The following is a 20,508-nucleotide window of genomic DNA, read 5'->3' on the forward strand; positions in this document are numbered from 1 at the left end:
CATAAATGTTGAGTTTTTTTTGGGCTGTTAACCCTTGCTTTGTTAGTGGAAAAAATGTATTAAAACTGAAAATCTGCCAAAGAAGTGAAATTCTGAAATTTTATCTAAATGTTTAATTAATTCTTGTGGAACACCTAAAGGGTTAACAAAGTTTGTAAAATCAGTTTTGAATACCTTGAGGGGTGTAGTTTCTAAAATGGGGTCATTTGGGTGGTTCTTAAAAAGCGGGGTTTTTTACACATTTTCTGAAAGATTTCAAGATTTGCTTCTAAACTTCTAAGCCTAAGGTCCCCCAAAAATTTAATGGCATTCACAAAATGATCCAAACATGAAGTAGACATATGGGGAATGTAAAGTAATAACCATTTTTGGAGTTATTACTATCTATTATAAAAGTAGAGAAATTGAAACTTGGAAATTTAGAAATATTTCAAAATTTTGGGAAAATTTAGTATTTTTTTATAAATAAAAATAAAATTTTTACTCAATTTGACACTGTCATGAAGTACAATATGTGACGAGAAAACAATCTCAGAATGGCCTGGATAAGAAAAAGTGCAAGTGACACGTCAGATTTGCTAAAAATGACCTGGGCAGTAAGGTGAAAAATGGCTTGGTCCTGAAAGGGTTAATTACTATCTCTATGTATCCGATATGGTGAAATGACGATCTGTCTTCTTTAAAAGGTACAGGAAGATTCTTTCTCTATGCCAATGCAGTCAGACAGAAAGATGGCGACACTGCACGGATATTTACAACCAAAGCTTTTCCTGCCACCACTGAGAAGTGCAGAGTCCGGTTTTGGTATTACCTATTTGGACCTCCACAGTCCGGGATGTTAAAGGTGAAAATAAATTAGAAATCCATTAATCTACAATATGCTGTAATTTTTGAAAAGTGTTTCACAATTATGTACTTAGAAAGTAGTTTAGAAAGTTAAATGGATTATGTCATAATTCATGTTAAAAGGAAAATTAGTAGAGTTGAGCGAACACCTGGATGTTCGGGTTCGAGAAGTTCGGCCGAACATCCCGGAAATGTTCGGGTTCGGGATCCGAACCCGATCCGAACTTCGTCCCGAACCCGAACCCCATTGAAGTCAATGGGGACCCGAACTTTTCGGCACTAAAAAGGCTGTAAAACAGCCCAGGAAAGAGCTAGAGGGCTGCAAAAGGCAGCAACATGTAGGTAAATCCCCTGCAAACAAATGTGGATAGGGAAATGAATTAAAATAAAAATTAAATAAATAAAAATTAACCAAAATCAATTGGAGAGAGGTTCCATAGCAGAGAATCTGGCTTCCCGTCACCCACCACTGGAACAGTCCATTCTCAGATATTTAGGCCCCGGCACCCAGGCAGAGGAGAGAGGTCCCGTAACAGAGAATCTGTCTTCATGTCAGCAGAGAATTAGTCTGCATGTCATAGCAGAGAATGAGGCTTCACGTCAGCCACCACTGCAACAGTCCATTGGCATATATTTAGGCCCAGCACCCAGGCAGAGGAGGGAGGTCCCGTAACAGAGAATCTGTCTTCATGTCAGCAGAGAATCAGTCTGCATGTCATAGCAGAGAATGAGGCTTCACGTCAGCCACCACTGCAACAGTCCATTGGCATATATTTAGGCCCAGCACACACACAGGCAGAGGAGAGAGGTCCCGTAACAGAGAATCTGGCTTCATGTCAGCAGAGAATCAGTCTGCATGTCATAGCAGAGAATGAGGCTTCACGTCAGCCACCACTGCAACAGTCCATTGGCATATATTTAGGCCCAGCACACACACAGGCAGAGGAGAGAGGTCCCGTAACAGAGGATCTGGCTTCATGTCAGCAGAGAATCAGTCTGCATGTCATAGCAGAGAATCAGGCTTCACGTCAGCCACCACTGCAACAGTCCATTGTCATAAATTTAGGCCCAGCACCCAGGCAGAGGAGAGAGGTCCCGTAACAGACAATCTGGCTTCATGTCAGCAGAGAATTAGTCTGCATGTCATAGCAGAGAATGAGGCTTCACGTCAGCCACCACTGCAACAGTCCAGTGGCATATATTTAGGCCTAGCACACAGGCAGAGGAGAGAGGTCCCGTAACAGACAATCTGGCTTCATGTCAGCAGAGAATCAGTCTGCATGTCATAGCAGAGAATGAGGCTTCACGTCACCCACCACTGCAACAGTCCATTGGCATATATTTAGGCCTAGCACACAGGCAGAGCAGAGAGGTCCCGTAACAGACAATCTGGCTTCATGACAGCAGAGAATCAGTCTGCATGTCATAGCAGAGAATGAGGCTTCACGTCACCCACCACTGCAACAGTCCATTGGAATATATTTAGGCCTAGCACACAGGCAGAGCAGAGAGGTCCCGTAACAGACGATCTGGCTTCATGTCAGCAGAGAATCAGTCTGCATGTCATAGCAGAGAATGAGGCTTCACGTCAGCCACCACTGCAACAGTCCATTGGCATATATTTAGGCCTAGCACACAGGCAGAGGAGAGAGGTCCCGTAACAGACAATCTGGCTTCATGTCAGCAGAGAATCAGTCTGCATGTCATAGCAGAGAATGAGGCTTCACGTCAGCCACCACTGCAACAGTCCATTGGCATATATTTAGGCCCAGCACCCAGGCAGAGGAGGGAGGTCCCGTAACAGAGAATCTGTCTTCATGTCAGCAGAGAATTAGTCTGCATGTCATAGCAGAGAATGAGGCTTCACGTCACCCACCACTGCAACAGTCCATTGGCATATATTTAGGCCCAGCACCCAGGCAGAGGAGGGAGGTCCCGTAACAGAGAATCTGTCTTCATGTCAGCAGAGAATTAGTCTGCATGTCATAGCAGAGAATGAGGCTTCACGTCACCCACCACTGCAACAGTCCATTGGCATATATTTAGGCCTAGCACACAGGCAGAGGAGAGGTTCATTCAACTTTGGGTAGCCTCGCAATATAATGGTAAAATGAAAATAAAAATAGGATTGAATGAGGAAGTGCCCTGGAGTCCAATAATATATGGTTATGGGGAGGTAGTTAATGTCTAATCTGGACAAGGGACGGACAGGTCCTGTGGGATCCATGCCTGGTTCATTTTTATGAACGTCAGCTTGTCCACATTGGCTGTAGACAGGCGGCTGCGTTTGTCTGTAATGACGCCCCCTGCCGTGCTGAATACACGTTCAGACAAAACGCTGGCTGCCGGGCAGGCCAGCACCTCCAAGGCATAAAAGGCTAGCTCTGGCCACGTGGACAATTTAGAGACCCAGAAGTTGAATGGGGCCGAACCATCAGTCAGTACGTGGAGGGGTGTGCACACGTACTGTTCCACCATGTTAGTGAAATGTTGCCTCCTGCTAACACGTTGCGTATCAGGTGGTGGTGCAGTTAGCTGTGGCGTGTTGACAAAAGTTTTCCACATCTCTGCCATGCTAACCCTGCCCTCAGAGGAGCTGGCCGTGACACAGCTGCCTTGGCGACCTCTTGCTCCTCCTCTGCCTTGGCCTTGGGCTTCCACTTGTTCCCCTGTGACATTTGGGAATGCTCTCAGTAGCGCGTCTACCAACGTGCGCTTGTACTCGCGCATCTTCCTATCACGCTCCAGTGCAGGAAGTAAGGTGGGCACATTGTCTTTGTAGCGTGGATCCAGCAGGGTGGCAACCCAGTAGTCCGCACAGGTTAAAATGTGGGCAACTCTGCTGTCGTTGCGCAGGCACTGCAGCATGTAGTCGCTCATGTGTGCCAGGCTGCCCAGGGGTAAGGACAAGCTGTCCTCTGTGGGAGGCGTATCGTCATCGTCCTGCCTTTCCCCCCAGCCACGCACCAGTGATGGACCCGAGCTGCGTTGGGTGCCACCCCGCTGTGACCATGCTTCATCCTCATCCTCCTCCACGTCCTCCTCATCCTCGTCCTCCTCGTCCTCCAGTAGTGGGCCCTGGCTGGCCACATTTGTACCTGGCCTCTGCTGTTGCCAAAAACCTCCCTCTGAGTCACTTCGAAGAGACTGGCCTGAAAGTGCTAAAAATGACCCCTCTTCCTCCTCCTCCTCCTCCTCCTGGGCCACCTCCTCTTCCATCATCGCCCTAAGTGTTTTCTCAAGGAGACATAGAAGTGGTATTGTAACGCTGATAACGGTGTCATCGCCACTGGCCATGTTGGTGGAGTACTCGAAACAGCGCAACAGGGCACACAGGTCTCGCATGGAGGCCCAGTCATTGGTGGTGAAGTGGTGCTGTTCTGTAGTGCGACTGACCCGTGCGTGCTGCAGCTGAAACTCCACTATGGCCTGCTGCTGCTCGCACAGTCTGTCCAGCATGTGCAAGGTGGAGTTCCACCTGGTGGGCACGTCGCATATGAGGCGGTGAGCGGGAAGGCCGAAGTTACGCTGTAGCGCAGACAGGCGAGCAGCAGCAGGATGTGAACGCCGGAAGCGCGAACAGACGGCCCGCACTTTATGCAGCAGCTCTGACATGTCGGGGTAGTTGTGAATGAACTTCTGCACCACCAAATTCAGCACATGCGCCAAGCAAGGGATGTGCGTCAAATTGGCTAGTCCCAGAGCTGCAACCAGATTTCGCCCATTATCACACACCACCAGGCCGGGCTTGAGGCTCACCGGCAGCAACCACTCGTCGGTCTGTTGTTCTATACCCCGCCACAACTCCTGTGCGGTGTGGGGCCTGTCCCCCAAACATATGAGTTTCAGAATGGCCTGCTGACGTTTACCCCGGGCTGTGCTGAAGTTGGTGGTGAAGGTGTGTGGCTGACTGGATGAGCAGGTGGAAGAAGAGGAGGAGGAAGCCGAGAAGGAGGAGGTGGCAACAGGAGGCAAAGAATGTTGCCCTGCGATCCTTGGCGGCGGAAGGACGTGCGCCAAACAGCTCTCCGCCTGGGGCCCAGCTGCCACTACATTTACCCAGTGTGCAGTTAGGGAGATATAGCGTCCCTGGCCGTGCTTACTGGTCCACGTATCTGTGGTTAGGTGGACCTTGCCACAGATGGCGTTGCGCAGTGCACACTTGATTTTATCGGATACTTGGTTGTGCAGGGAAGGCACGGCTCTCTTGGAGAAGTAGTGCCGGCTGGGAACAACATACTGTGGGACAGCAAGCGACATGAGCTGTTTGAAGCTGTCTGTGTCCACCAGCCTAAATGACAGCATTTCATAGGCCAGTAGTTTAGAAATGCTGGCATTCAGGGCCAGGGATCGAGGGTGGCTAGGTGGGAATTTACGCTTTCTATCAAATGTTTGTGAGATGGAGAGCTGAACGCTGGCGTGTGACATGGTTGAGACGCTTGGTGACGGAGGTGGTGGTGGTGGTGTTGGTGGTACATCCCCTGTTTGCTGGGCGGCAGGTGCCAACGTTCCTCCAGAGGCGGAGGAAGAGGCCGAGGCGGCAGCAGCAGAATAGGCCGAGGCGGCAGCAGCAGAAGAGGTAGCAGGGGGAGCCTGAGTGACTTCCTTGGTTTTAAGGTGTTTACTCCACTGCAGTTCATGCTTTGCATGCAGGTGCCTGGTCATGCAGGTTGTGCTCAGGTTCAGAACGTTAATGCCTCGCTTCAGGCTCTGATGGCACAGCGTGCAAACCACTCGGGTCTTGTCGTCAGCACATTGTTTGAAGAAGTGCCATGCCAGGGAACTCCTTGAAGCTGCCTTTGGGGTGCTCGGTCCCAGATGGCGGCGGTCAGTAGCAGGCGGAGTCTCTTGGCGGCGGGTGTTCTGCTTTTGCCCACTGCTCCCTCTTTTGCTACGCTGTTGGCTCGGTCTCACCACTGCCTCTTCCTCCGAACTGTGAAAGTCAGTGGCACGACCTTCATTCCATGTGGGGTCTAGGACCTCATCGTCCCCTGCATCGTCTTCCACCCAGTCTTGATCCCTGACCTCCTGTTCAGTCTGCACACTGCAGAAAGACGCAGCAGTTGGCACCTGTGTTTCGTCATCATCAGAGACATGCTGAGGTGGTATTCCCATGTCCTCATCATCAGGAAACATAAGTGGTTGTGCGTCAGTGCATTCTATGTCTTTCACCGCTGGGGAAGGGCTAGGTGGATGCCCTTGGGAAACCCTGCCAGCGGAGTCTTCAAACAGCATAAGAGACTGCTGCATAACTTGAGGCTGAGACAGTTTCCCTGGTATGCATGGGGGTGATGTGACAGACTGATGGGGTTGGTTTTCAGGCGCCATCTGTGCGCTTTCTGCAGAAGACTGGGTGGGAGATAATGTGAACGTGCTGGATCCACTGTCGGCCACCCAATTGACTAATGCCTGTACCTGCTCAGGCCTTACCATCCTTAGAACGGCATTGGGCCCCACCATATATCGCTGTAAATTCTGGCGGCTACTGGGACCTGAGGTAGTTGGTACACTAGGACGTGTGGATGTGGCAGAACGGCCACGTCCTCTCCCAGCACCAGAGGGTCCACTAACACCACCACGACCATGTCCACGTCCGCGTCCCTTACTAGATGTTTTTCTCATTGTTATGGTTCACCACAACAACAAATATATTATTTGGCCCAATGTATTGTATTCAAATTCAGCGGGATATAAATTTGAGGCCTAGTATTTAGGCGCTGGGTGACCGGTATGGATTTAGTGACAGAATTAGACTTGGAAATGCACAGAAGCGTGTGTGTGAAGTTATTCTGAATGACCCTATGTGCACCTTCAATATGATCTACCCTTTTAGGGATAGATTTCAAATAGCTCTGATATAGCAGAAACGACTAAATTATGAAATTGCTAAATTGGGAATTGTATTTCAACCCAGAACAAAAAATGTGCTTTGACGGACACTAAATAACTTTCCCAGCCACAACAGGACAGCGGTAACGAGAGATTTAGCGGGATATAAATTTGAGGCCTAGTATTTAGGCGCTGGGTGACAGGTATGGGTTTAGTGACAGAATTAGATTTGGAAATGCACAGTAGCGGGTGTGTGAAGTTATTCTGAATGACCCTATGTGCACCTTGAATATTATATACCCTTTTAGGGATAGATTTCAAATAGCTCTGATATAGCAGAAACCACTAAATTATGAAATTGCTAAATTGGGAATTGTATTTCAACCCAGAACAAGAAATGTGCTTGAACGGACACTAAATAACTCGCCCAGCTACAGCACTAGGGACAGATTTAGCGGGATATAAATTTGAGGCCTAGTATTTAGGCGCTGGGTGACAGGTATGGGTTTAGTGCCAGAATTAGACTTGGAAATACACAGTAGCGGGTGTGTGTGAAGTTATTCTGAATGACCCAATGTGCACCTTGAATATTATATACCCTTTTAGGGATAGATTTCAAATAGCTCTGATATAGCAGAAACCACTAAATTATGAAATTGCTAAATTGGGAATTGTATTTCAACCCAGAACAAGAAATGTGCTTGAACGGACACTAAATAACTCGCCCAGCTACAGCACTAAGGACAGATTTAGCGGGATATAAATTTGAGGCCTAGTATTTAGGCGCTGGGTGACAGGTATGGGTTTAGTGCCAGAATTAGACTTGGAAATACACAGTAGCGGGTGTGTGTGAAGTTATTCTGAATGACCCAATGTGCACCTTGAATATTATATACCCTTTTAGGGATAGATTTCAAATAGCTCTGATATAGCAGAAACCACTAAATTATGAAATTGCTAAATTGGGAATTGTATTTCAACCCAGAACAAGAAATGTGCTTGAACGGACACTAAATAACTCGCCCAGCTACAGCACTAAGGACAGATTTAGCGGGATATAAATTTGAGGCCTAGTATTTAGGCGCTGGGTGACAGGTATGGGTTTAGTGCCAGAATTAGACTTGGAAATACACAGTAGCGGGTGTGTGTGAAGTTATTCTGAATGACCCAATGTGCACCTTGAATATTATATACCCTTTTAGGGATAGATTTCAAATAGCTCTGATATAGCAGAAACCACTAAATTATGAAATTGCTAAATTGGGAATTGTATTTCAACCCAGAACAAGAAATGTGCTTGAACGGACACTAAATAACTCGCCCAGCTACAGCACTAGGGACAGATTTAGCGGGATATAAATTTGAGGCCTAGTATTTAGGCGCTGGGTGACAGGTATGGGTTTAGTGCCAGAATTAGACTTGGAAATACACAGTAGCGGGTGTGTGTGAAGTTATTCTGAATGACCCAATGTGCACCTTGAATATTATATACCCTTTTAGGGATAGATTTCAAATAGCTCTGATATAGCAGAAACCACTAAATTATGAAATTGCTAAATTGGGAATTGTATTTCAACCCAGAACAAGAAATGTGCTTGAACGGACACTAAATAACTCGCCCAGCTACAGCACTAGGGACAGATTTAGCGGGATATAAATTTGAGGCCTAGTATTTAGGCGCTGGGTGACAGGTATGGGTTTAGTGCCAGAATTAGACTTGGAAATACACAGTAGCGGGTGTGTGTGAAGTTATTCTGAATGACCCAATGTGCACCTTGAATATTATATACCCTTTTAGGGATAGATTTCAAATAGCTCTGATATAGCAGAAACCACTAAATTATGAAATTGCTAAATTGGGAATTGTATTTCAACCCAGAACAAGAAATGTGCTTGAACGGACACTAAATAACTCGCCCAGCTACAGCACTAAGGACAGATTTAGCGGGATATAAATTTGAGGCCTAGTATTTAGGCGCTGGGTGACAGGTATGGGTTTAGTGCCAGAATTAGACTTGGAAATACACAGTAGCGGGTGTGTGTGAAGTTATTCTGAATGACCCAATGTGCACCTTGAATATTATATACCCTTTTAGGGATAGATTTCAAATAGCTCTGATATAGCAGAAACCACTAAATTATGAAATTGCTAAATTGGGAATTGTATTTCAACCCAGAACAAGAAATGTGCTTGAACGGACACTAAATAACTCGCCCAGCTACAGCACTAAGGACAGATTTAGCGGGATATAAATTTGAGGCCTAGTATTTAGGCGCTGGGTGACAGGTATGGGTTTAGTGCCAGAATTAGACTTGGAAATACACAGTAGCGGGTGTGTGTGAAGTTATTCTGAATGACCCAATGTGCACCTTGAATATTATATACCCTTTTAGGGATAGATTTCAAATAGCTCTGATATAGCAGAAACCACTAAATTATGAAATTGCTAAATTGGGAATTGTATTTCAACCCAGAACAAGAAATGTGCTTGAACGGACACTAAATAACTCGCCCAGCTACAGCACTAGGGACAGATTTAGCGGGATATAAATTTGAGGCCTAGTATTTAGGCGCTGGGTGACAGGTATGGGTTTAGTGCCAGAATTAGACTTGGAAATACACAGTAGCGGGTGTGTGTGAAGTTATTCTGAATGACCCAATGTGCACCTTGAATATTATATACCCTTTTAGGGATAGATTTCAAATAGCTCTGATATAGCAGAAACCACTAAATTATGAAATTGCTAAATTGGGAATTGTATTTCAACCCAGAACAAGAAATGTGCTTGAACGGACACTAAATAACTCGCCCAGCTACAGCACTAGGGACAGATTTAGCGGGATATAAATTTGAGGCCTAGTATTTAGGCGCTGGGTGACAGGTATGGGTTTAGTGCCAGAATTAGACTTGGAAATACACAGTAGCGGGTGTGTGTGAAGTTATTCTGAATGACCCAATGTGCACCTTGAATATTATATACCCTTTTAGGGATAGATTTCAAATAGCTCTGATATAGCAGAAACCACTAAATTATGAAATTGCTAAATTGGGAATTGTATTTCAACCCAGAACAAGAAATGTGCTTGAACGGACACTAAATAACTCGCCCAGCTACAGCACTAGGGACAGATTTAGCGGGATATAAATTTGAGGCCTAGTATTTAGGCGCTGGGTGACAGGTATGGGTTTAGTGCCAGAATTAGACTTGGAAATACACAGTAGCGGGTGTGTGTGAAGTTATTCTGAATGACCCAATGTGCACCTTGAATATTATATACCCTTTTAGGGATAGATTTCAAATAGCTCTGATATAGCAGAAACCACTAAATTATGAAATTGCTAAATTGGGAATTGTATTTCAACCCAGAACAAGAAATGTGCTTGAACGGACACTAAATAACTCGCCCAGCTACAGCACTAAGGACAGATTTAGCGGGATATAAATTTGAGGCCTAGTATTTAGGCGCTGGGTGACAGGTATGGGTTTAGTGCCAGAATTAGACTTGGAAATACACAGTAGCGGGTGTGTGAAGTTATTCTGAATGACCCAATGTGCACCTTGAATATTATATACCCTTTTAGGGATAGATTTCAAATAGCTCTGATATAGCAGAAACCACTAAATTATGAAATTGCTAAATTGGGAATTGTATTTCAACCCAGAACAAGAAATGTGCTTGAACGGACACTAAATAACTCGCCCAGCTACAGCACTAAGGACAGATTTAGCGGGATATAAATTTGAGGCCTAGTATTTAGGCGCTGGGTGACCGGTATGGATTTAGTGACAGAATTAGACTGGGATATGGCCAAAAAATAAACAGACTATTGCTGGTTAAATGCACTTGGTGTGACAGCTTCACCCTGATGTAGGCTTTAGCCAAAAAACAACCACACCATTGAGGGTTAAATGCACTTGGTGACAGGCGCAGCTTGCCCCTGATTTAGTATATGGCCAAAAAATGAACAGACTATTGCTGGTTAAATGCACTTGGTGTGACAGCTTCACCCTGATGTAGGCTTTAGCCAAAAAACAACCACACCATTGAGGGTTAAATGCACTTGGTGACAGGCGCAGCTTGCCCCTGATTTTGTATATGGCAAAAAAATGAACAGACTATTGCTGGTTAAATGCACTTGGTGTGACAGCTTCACCCTGATGTAGGCTTTAGCCAAAAAACAACCACACCATTGAGGGTTAAATGCACTTGGTCGCAGCTTGTGCTGGCGCACCACAAGACACAAAATGGCCGCCGATCACCCCAGAAAAATGTGACTGACAAACGGTCTGGGCAGCCTAAAAACAGTGAGCAATTGAGGATCAGCAGCTCAATGATCCACAGCTGCAGATCGATCAGTTAATCAAGTCCTTTGGAGGAGTTAATCTGCCTAATCTCGCCCTACTGTCGCAGCCGCAACCTCTCCCTACGCTAATCAGAGCAGAGTGACGGGCGGCGCTATGTGACTCCAGCTTAAATAGAGGCTGGGTCACATGGTGCTCTGGCCAATCACAGCCATGCCAATAGTAGGCATGGCTGTGATGGCCTCTTGGGGCAAGTAGTATGACGCTTGTTGATTGGCTGCTTTGCAGCCTTTCAAAAAGCGCCAAGAAAGCGTCACAAAAGCGCGAAGAAAGCGACGAACACCGAACCCGAACCCGGACTTTTACGAAAATGTCCGGGTTCGGGTCCGTGTCACGGACACCCCAAAATTCGGTACGAACCCGAACTATACAGTTCGAGTTCGCTCATCCCTAAAAATTAGACATCATATAGAACATGACAACTTCTTTCTAGCAAACCTAGAACCAGCGCTGTACCTCACATGGAGCCAGAGATCTCCCCATTCACTGCTCCAATTGTTCTGCTAAATTTATTTCAGGCTGGCAGCTCAGGGTGTCCTTTCTCAGGGGCATGTCCTTTCTGCTGCAGCTCTCTCCTGATCACAGCTCAGGCGGTGTATCCTGTCTGTCGCAGCTCTTTCCCTGTAAATGCCACAGGATCTAACAGAAGGTATGGCTGGTGACAGTTGAAGATTTAGGCTACTTTCACATCTGCGTTTTGCTGTACGCTTCCGTTTTCTCACTATTCATTTTCAATGGGGACAAAATTGAATGAATTTGAATGGAGTGCATCAGAATGCACTCTGTTCCGTTTCGTTGTGGCATGGTAAAGCAGCAACGAAAAATTTGTTCCGTTTTGTACCCACTGAAAATGAATGGGGAGAAAACTGAAGCGTTTTGCAGCAATCAGCGTTTTTGTGTACGGCATGGGATGCTGAGCAACACATCTGCGTTTTTGCTGGATCTGTCTGAAAAATACAGAACCGGCACCAATGACTAACATTATGTTTCACGCCGGATACATTTTTTTAGACACGAAAAAAAAACGGATCCGGCGCCAAACGGATTTACAATGATTTTAGTGCCGGATCCGTCTTGTTCATTTTGGAGATAATACAACTGGATCCGTTCTGCATGGATGCAGACGGTAGTATTATTGAATGGATGTGTTTTTGCTGATCCCCTGCCGGATCCAGCAAAAACGCAGATGTGAAAGTAGCCTTAAATTGAGCGTGTGCGACCACCTCAGTGATGTGGACAAGAAAAAAGGAAAAGAACAAACAGCAGGTGGCGCTATACAGGTACATTTTATTGAATAGCTGACTGGCTATAACAAATGTTTAATTACACTGCAAATACAGTGGAGGAGTTTAAGCATGCATGGGATAGGCATAAGGCCATCCTTCATATAAGATAGGGCCAGGGGCTATTCATAGTATTCAGATATATTGGGCAGACTAGATGGGCAAAATGGTTCTTATCTGCCGACACATTCAATGTTTCTATGTTTTATGTTTCTACATACAAATACAAAAGTATTCAGATCCAGGTGCTGGTTTGAAAATTGAAGAATGTTTTGTGGTACAGCCCCTTTAAGTTCTCTAACATTTAGGCCTCATGCATATTGGATATGGGATTCTCTGTGCCACCATACAACGCTCTGCCGGATGCCATGTATACAGAACTATACTCCTCTAGAAGAAATACCTCATTAGGAAATAAGCTCCATATGTACAGCATCTCATGGAAAACCTGAAAAGATGGAGATGCCGCATTCACTTCTTACCCTATTATGGCTTCACACAAAGAGCTTTATTACCACTTATACAACGTGTTAAGACTAATGTGAGGGGTGGTACATGGCACATAGGATCATAAAACAGTAAAGAAAAATCCTCTGTGTCATGCACTGCTGGCCTCGGGCCTACAGTAGGCTTTACACAGTGGGCCTTTGTGGGCCCTGTCTTTGTTGCCCATAGTAACCAATCATAGCTCAGCTTTCATGTCTTAGACTGCTCTGGGAAATGAAAGCTTTACTCTAATTGGTTGCTATGGGAAACGCAGATAGTCTCGCACACTTGTTAACTGCCCCTGACGATCCAAGAGCAGACTTCTTGGATTTCCATAAGAGCGCAGCGCATGGAGGGCTGTTTTCTTCAAGAAAGTAGCACTCCGTGAGCCGTAACTGCATGTGGTGCCAGGGTGCTGCATTATCAGATTCAGCCCAGAACCCTTATGTGCTCTGAGGGGTGTGTGAAAGGTCTCAGAAAGGGACATGATGTATCATGAAAGGGGCTGGCTTATTGGGAAAGGGGTGTATACTTGTAAAGGGTCATGTCCACACCCAAAACGAATTTAGGGGGACGCACTTTGTACACTACCCTCTAGGCTCTCCCACATACCAACTTTAAAAAGTTGTCAAGTAGGTGTTAGTTTTAGTTTTTAAGTACTGTATAAGTTACTTTGGCCAAGTGCAAGTTGCTAGAAGTCTCAGTTCTCAAGTTTTCCTTGTTTTTTGGGAAAAGACATCAACATCTTCCACTGGCAATAACTGCCGATGGCCTGAGGCTTCTGAAGCCTGACCTGCAGAAATTAGCTGATCACTGGGCTAGTGCCTAGTTGCCAACAGTGCTGAATTTGCAAGGGCTGTTTCTAATTTCCAGACGCAACCCCAGAAAATTCTGGCTTTTCCAGGCCAGAAATGAGTGGAGCTTATATAAGCCCCATTCAGAGGTTGGTGCCCTTCGGCAGGTTTGGAGTATCCCAGGGGTGGGGCTTAAATGCCTCAAATTTACCAACAATAATGTTAAGTATAATAGTGTGCCACTGAAAAGGGTAATATGAGACAAAGATACAAATTCCTGCTTCGGCACTTCAAAGCCCATTATAGACAGTCTTGAGTGTAAAATCTTCTTTATTTCATTAAAATGCGAACAGAATAAGAACAACGCGTTTCAGGGAAGCTATAGTCCCCTTCATCAGGTTGGCATTGATAATCATACATATGATACAAATAGGGGTATATATACACAGTAAAAAAAAACGCCAAAAAAACGCATCTGTGGGTGGTTACTGTCTCATGGAAACACCCCCAGGTGGTATCTCATTGGCATGAACATACATGAAACATAACAAATATACAGTATATAAACATATTTATGTATTGATTTAATATACTGTAACATTAAAACTATTATAACCATAGCTATTGTGTTTTTATTGTTTTTGATTTGCTTCTACAGATGGTATGATCGGTTTATACTTCATTAGCATATGAAATAGAAAAACACAGTCACATGATCGTAAGGTTACTGATCACGTGACTTGTATCCTAGCAGCTAGGGATGCCAGGAAGTAGTCTAGCCAATCGCATGCGGTCATGTACCAAAAAGATGTCACGTGACCTGTGCCGGTATGTAGGGAGAGCTTTAGACAATGAGACGGTAGTGGAGTCCGGTAGCTGTGTGGATCGGTAATGTGATGGCGCTCATGCGGTCACGTGATCCGTTGCCAGGACACCATGACACTGGAGGAAGCGAGATGTAACCTGAGATTTGATTACCTGACTCGTGAACTGATCTTACAATAAAATCATTATTAAAACCATAAAAAAGCCCCAAAAAAATGCTTAAAAATATTGGCCATGAGGAAAAAAATGTATTAATGGAAATGAAGATAGGTAATAGTAATGTATACAAATATATTTCAAATAGGCTAGTTTCCTAGACTAGTAGACTCCCGTTTCAGGTCAATTGAAAACGTAACATTTATTTTATTTATTAGGAATAATAAAGAAAACGGGAGAACAATGAATGTTTAAAATTCCAAAGTGCGGCAGGACTCTAGTGGCAGAAATAGGGGTTACTTCACCTATATATTCTGCCTCCTAACATTCGTCCATCCTTCCTTTTACTTATCATTTCACGGTATACATTGTTCACCTAGATGGATCCGTGCTAGAGGATCACCTATTCTGTCGCATTGTATCAATCGCTTCCTACTGCTCTATTTCTTTGGCGCGACTCTTTGCCACTTGTGGTCAGGGCACAAAGAGTCTGCAGTCACTCTTTGCCGTGACACTTGGTCCTGCCTGCACCTGATCTAAAAACTAGGACGAGATCTCCCCCAACATGTTTCACCACTGAGATGTGGCTTCTTCAGGGAAATGGAGCTACTATCAACAAGAATGCTTTCTAACTGCGCTCTTTTAACCACTATGGGTGGGTCATTAGATGTTTGCAGCCAATCGCCGCTAAGCATTTTGTATGACTATCCAGCAAACAAATCCACATTAAAATCGTGTATTTTCGTCATATTATCGCGTCTTGCGTTCATAGATACATATTGCGCATGCATGGGGACTTTACGTTTTTTATCTTTTTTTTTATGTATACACATATAATAGAGATGGGAACTGAAGATTAAACATATAATAATCTATAATAAAAGTTGATAATAATAATATATAAAACATATAGTAAAAATGGGAAATAGCGATAAACATATGTAATAATCTATAATAAAGGGTAATAATAATGGGTAACACTGATGGGAAGTGATAATAGTAATATGTAATGATATGAATATGATATGATAATAATAATAAATAGAATAATACTAAACACAACTCAGAAAATGATGGAGAACAAAAAATTATGAAAAAATAAAAAAATGGAGAAAGGATGAAAAAAATAATGTGTGTGTATATATATATATATATATATATATATATATATAATAAATGAAGGGAAATATACATGGTTCATAATACAATCAATTTGATCGTGTAGGAGTATGTGTACGTAAATTATTTTAGTAATCTCCTAGCTAGTGTTATTAGAGGGTAATGGAAAAGGGGGTGAGGGGGGGTTCATTTTGGAGTGGAAAAGTACCGTTACAGCGAAGATGGATATATTCGGATTAGAGGACTGGTGGGTTAATTATAAAGGCCTAATTTAGAACAGTCCGAGGACTCAGGGGCACTATAAATTGATTTTGAATGCCTCATTCAGGCCCTAAGGATTTAGACTGCTAACTTTCAAAATCCAGTACTTTTAATGTCTTCTGATGTGCTGGATATCATCCCTTTGGTGCATCGGTATTTTCTCTATTGGAGTAATCTTAAATCCCACTGGGCTCCCTCCGTGGTAATCTGTGGCATGCCTCGAGATGCTATGTTTCGGTTATTTTTTTCTTTATGTTGGATCTGTGTTTATTTTATCTGTTTCTGTGTTTGTATGGTACGTCCAACATATATTAGATTGCAAGGGCATTTAAGTACATAGATTATGTGGGTGGAATTGCAGTAGAGTTTTGCAAAAATAGGATAGGAGATTACATCATTTTTGTTCACATAAGACACTGTTTGGTGAATCATTGGGCAACATAGACATCTTGATTGCCTACATCTCATACTGCTGTTTTGTTGTTAGTGTCGTTCCTTCTATTTTCTGTATCCCTGAGTTTACTTGGAGCCAATATATTTTTTAGAGTGCGAGCATTTCTATATGTTAATTGTGGTGCCCTTGGGATTATTTAGAATATGCCAGTGTTTGGCTAAAATGGATTTGACCGTATTATGTTTTTTTTTTGTAAGTAATGATGCAATTGCAGTGATAGCTCTCAGTTTTGCTGACTTGTTCTTGTTTGGGTTCGAGGCATTCAAGCTGTGTTAATCTAGCTGCCTTCTCATGTGCAGCAGTGATGATACTTTTTGGGTAATTTTTTTCATGAAATCTGGTCGATAGTATTGTACTTTGATGTTTATAGTCTTCTTCCAGAGTGCAATTTCTTCTTATTCTTTTAAATTGACTGAACAGTATATTTTGCTTTCATTTTTTAAAATGTGTACTGGTACAGTTTAGATAGCTATTGCTATCGACCTTTTTGAAAAATGTTTTTGTTAGTATTTCTTTATCTTTGGAGACTATCTCAAGGTCTAGAAACTCTATTCTTTCGGGGTTGTATGTCTCTGTAAAGGATATCCCCCAATCATTTGTGTTGCGATGGGAGATGAAACTTTTAATGCTTGTTTGATCTCCTCTCTAGATAAAAATCAGATCGTCAATGTAGCATTTGAAATATGCAATGTTTTCTTCCCAGTATTGTGATTTGTATATGAATAGATCTTAAAAAAAAAACATAGATAAGTTAGCAAAGCTTGGGGCAAATCGAGTTCCCGTAGCGGTGCCCCTATTGTATTTGTAAATTTGGTCTTGAAACTGAAACACATTGTGAGTGAGGATAAACTCGATCCCTCTTATGAGGAAATCTGTCTGCTCTCCAGGTATTGTGGAATTTTCAGCGAGAAATTTAGATGTACATTCTACTCCTAATTTGTGCGAGATATTGGAATATAATGATGAAACAGCCAGTGTGAGCCATTGGTATCGTTTGTTTCACGCAATACCTTTTAGCTGTTTGATTAGGGCCGTGGAGTCCTTTAAATATGATTTAAGATTGATAATGTATTTCTGTAAAAATACATCTACAGTATATAATGAGATAGATTGCGGGTGAGGGAGGAGACTCCAGAGACAATGGGTCGACCTGGGGGATTTTTTAGATCCTTATGGATCTTGGGGAGATGGTAAAAAGTAGATACCGTGGAATCCTTTACCAGAATGTACTCTTTTTCTTTTTTTATCCAGCAAATGATTAGCTGTCTTAATCAGTTTCAAAAATTCTTCTCTGTCTTGTATTGAGGGGTCGTTTCTAAGTGGTATATAGTATTCTTTGTCAGAAAGGATCATTATGGCTTTCTGGACGTAATCCTCTCTGTTCTGTATGACTATATAGCCCCCCCCTTTGTCTGCATTACAAATGATGATGTTTTTACTTGATTGTAGTTTTTTTAGAGTGGTTTTCTCAGAGGGTTTGAGGTTGTGTTTGCTGGTGGATCCCTGATTGATTTGTCAAAAATCCTCCGATACTACTGAGTAGAATGTATCTATGAAATTTCCTTCATGATGGATTTGATAAAAATTAGATGGTGGTTTTAGCCCTAAATGTATAGATACAGGGGGATCCCGGTCTGGAGTTGCCGTGGGAATTGGTGTTTTAGTTTCTCTTGACATCTTTTAAAATATTTCAATGTGTCTCTTGATGGTAAGTTTTTGAATGAAATTATTTAAATCTAGGAACAAATCAAATTCATTTATTTTAGAAGCTGGGCAACATGAAAGGCCTTTAGTTAGTAGCAAACTTTCGCTTTTAGTGAGTACATGGCTGGATAGATTGAAGATACCCTGGGCTTGATTAGATCTTATTGTGCTATTGCTTCTTGTTTTCTTTTTGCTGATACCTTCCCTGTGATCTATTCTGCATTTTTTCTTTTTACCGGTCTCCGGCCCAATGGGTGAAAAAATTGGTAATGGTGTTGGTTTTGGGGCTTTTGAGAATGGGATAGGACATGGTGGGAGTAAGGAGGGTAGGTAATGCTAAAAAAGATACCGAGGTGGAAGGTTCTGTATTATGGTGGTCCGCTGGGATGGCTAAACTAAAATTGTTGGTAGTATTAGTTGGTGATTGGTAAGTTGGTGGCCCATGTGAGTGTTCCATTGTTGATTCTCAGTGGATCTTGTTTAGGTCGTGGGGTAGGAGAGGTGTAACTATGAATGGTGATAAGTGAATCTGCTTCAAATCCCGCGTTACAGAATATACTGGAGACGTGAGAGTCGATTCGGAGGACTAGTTGGGGTGCACAGAAAACTGCGTGGGTGGTTGTATTATGATCGTATTATGAACCATGTATATTTACCTTCATTTATTATATATACAGTACAGACCAAAAGTTTGGACACACCTTCTCATTCATAGAGTTTTCTTTATTTTCATGACTATGAAAATTGTAGATTCACACTAAAGGCATCAAAACTCTGAATTAACACATGTGGAATATACATAACAAAAAAGTGTGAAACAACTGAAAATATGTCATATTCTAGGTTCTTCAAAGTAGCCACCTTTTGCTTTGATTACTGCTTTGCATACTCTTGGCATTCTCTTGATGAGCTTCAAGAGGTAGTCATCTAAAATGGTTTTCACTTCACAGGTGTGTCCTGTCAGGTTTAATAAGTGGGATTTCTTGCCTTATAAATGGGGTTGGGACCATCAGTTGCGTTGTGGAGAAGTCAGGTGGATACACAGCTGATAGTCCTACTGAATAGACTGTTAGAATTTGTATTATAGCAAGAAAAAAGCAGCTAAGTAAAGAAAAACAAGTGGCCATCATTACTTTAAGAAATGAAGGTCAGTCAGTCCGAAAAATTGGGAAAACTTTGAAAGTGTCCCCAAGTGCAGTCACAAAAACCATCAGCGCTATAAAGAAACTGGCTCACATGCGGACCGCCCCAGGAAAGGAAGACCAAGAGTCACCTCTGCTGCGGAGGATAATTTCATCCGAGTCACCAGCCTCAGAAATCGCAGGTTAACAGCAGCTCAGATTAGAGACCAGGTCAATGCCACACAGAGTTCTAGCAGCAGACACATCTCTAGAACAACTGTTAAGAGGAGACTGTGTGAATCAGGCCTTCATGGTAGAATATCTGCTAGGAAACCACTGCTAAGGACAGGCAACAAGCAGAAGAGACTTGTTTGGGCTAAAGAACACAAGGAATGGACATTAGACCAGTGGAAATCTGTGCTTTGGTCTGATGAGTCCAAACTTGAGATCTTTGGTTCCAACCACCGTGTCTTTGTGCGACGCAGAAAAGGTGAACGGATGGACTCTACATGCCTGGTTCCCACCGTGAAGCATGGAGGAGGAGGTGTGATGGTGTGGGGGTGCTTTGCTGGTGACACTGTTGGGGATTTATTCAAAATTGAAGGCATACTGAAGCAGCATGGCTACCACAGCATCTTGCAGCGACATGCTATTCCATCCAGTTTGCATTTAGTTGGACCATCATTTATTTTTCAACAGGACAATGACCCCAAACACACCTCCAGGCTGTGTAAGGGCTATTTGACCATGAAGGAGAGTAATGGAGTGCTGCGCCAGATGACCTGGCCTCCACAGTCACCGGACCTGAACCCAATCGAGATGGTTTGGGGTGAGCTGGACCGCAGAGTGAAGGCAAAAGGGCCAACAAGTGCTAAGCATCTCTGGGAACTCCTTCAAGACTGTTGGAAGACCATTTCAGGTGACTACCTCTTGAAGCTCATCAAGAGAATGCCAAGAGTGTGCAAAGCAGTAATCAAAGCAAAAAGTGGCTACTTTGAAGAACCTAGAATATGACATATTTTCAGTTGTTTCACACTTTTTTGTTATGTATATAATTCCACATGTGTTAATTCATAGTTTTGATGCCTTCAGTGTGAATCTACAATTTTCATATTCATGTCCTTTACCCTTCCTCATCTGTTGTCTTGTTTGGTGTGGTTTATGTTATGGGTGTATTGTTATGTATAGTTTGGTGGTCCATGTCTGGTATGTTTGGTGTTGTTGTCCAGCATGGTTGCTAGACATTTCCCCTGTCTGTGCCTTCG

The 20,508-nt window shown here is 43.4% G+C and overlaps 1 protein-coding gene across 1 annotated transcript in view; it reads left to right on the top strand.

Moving 5' to 3' along the window:
• The window catches only part of MALRD1 (MAM and LDL receptor class A domain containing 1), a 500,726-nt gene that overhangs the window by 330,261 nt on the left and 149,957 nt on the right, over positions 1–20,508 (top strand). The window contains exon 31 of the mRNA XM_044295614.1: positions 687–844. Coding sequence (XP_044151549.1) covers positions 687–844 — 158 coding nt within the window. The remainder of the gene's footprint in view (positions 1–686; positions 845–20,508) is intronic.

Source organism: Bufo gargarizans, chromosome 5, assembly GCF_014858855.1.
Source record: "Bufo gargarizans isolate SCDJY-AF-19 chromosome 5, ASM1485885v1, whole genome shotgun sequence".
NCBI lineage: Eukaryota > Metazoa > Chordata > Amphibia > Anura > Bufonidae > Bufo > Bufo gargarizans.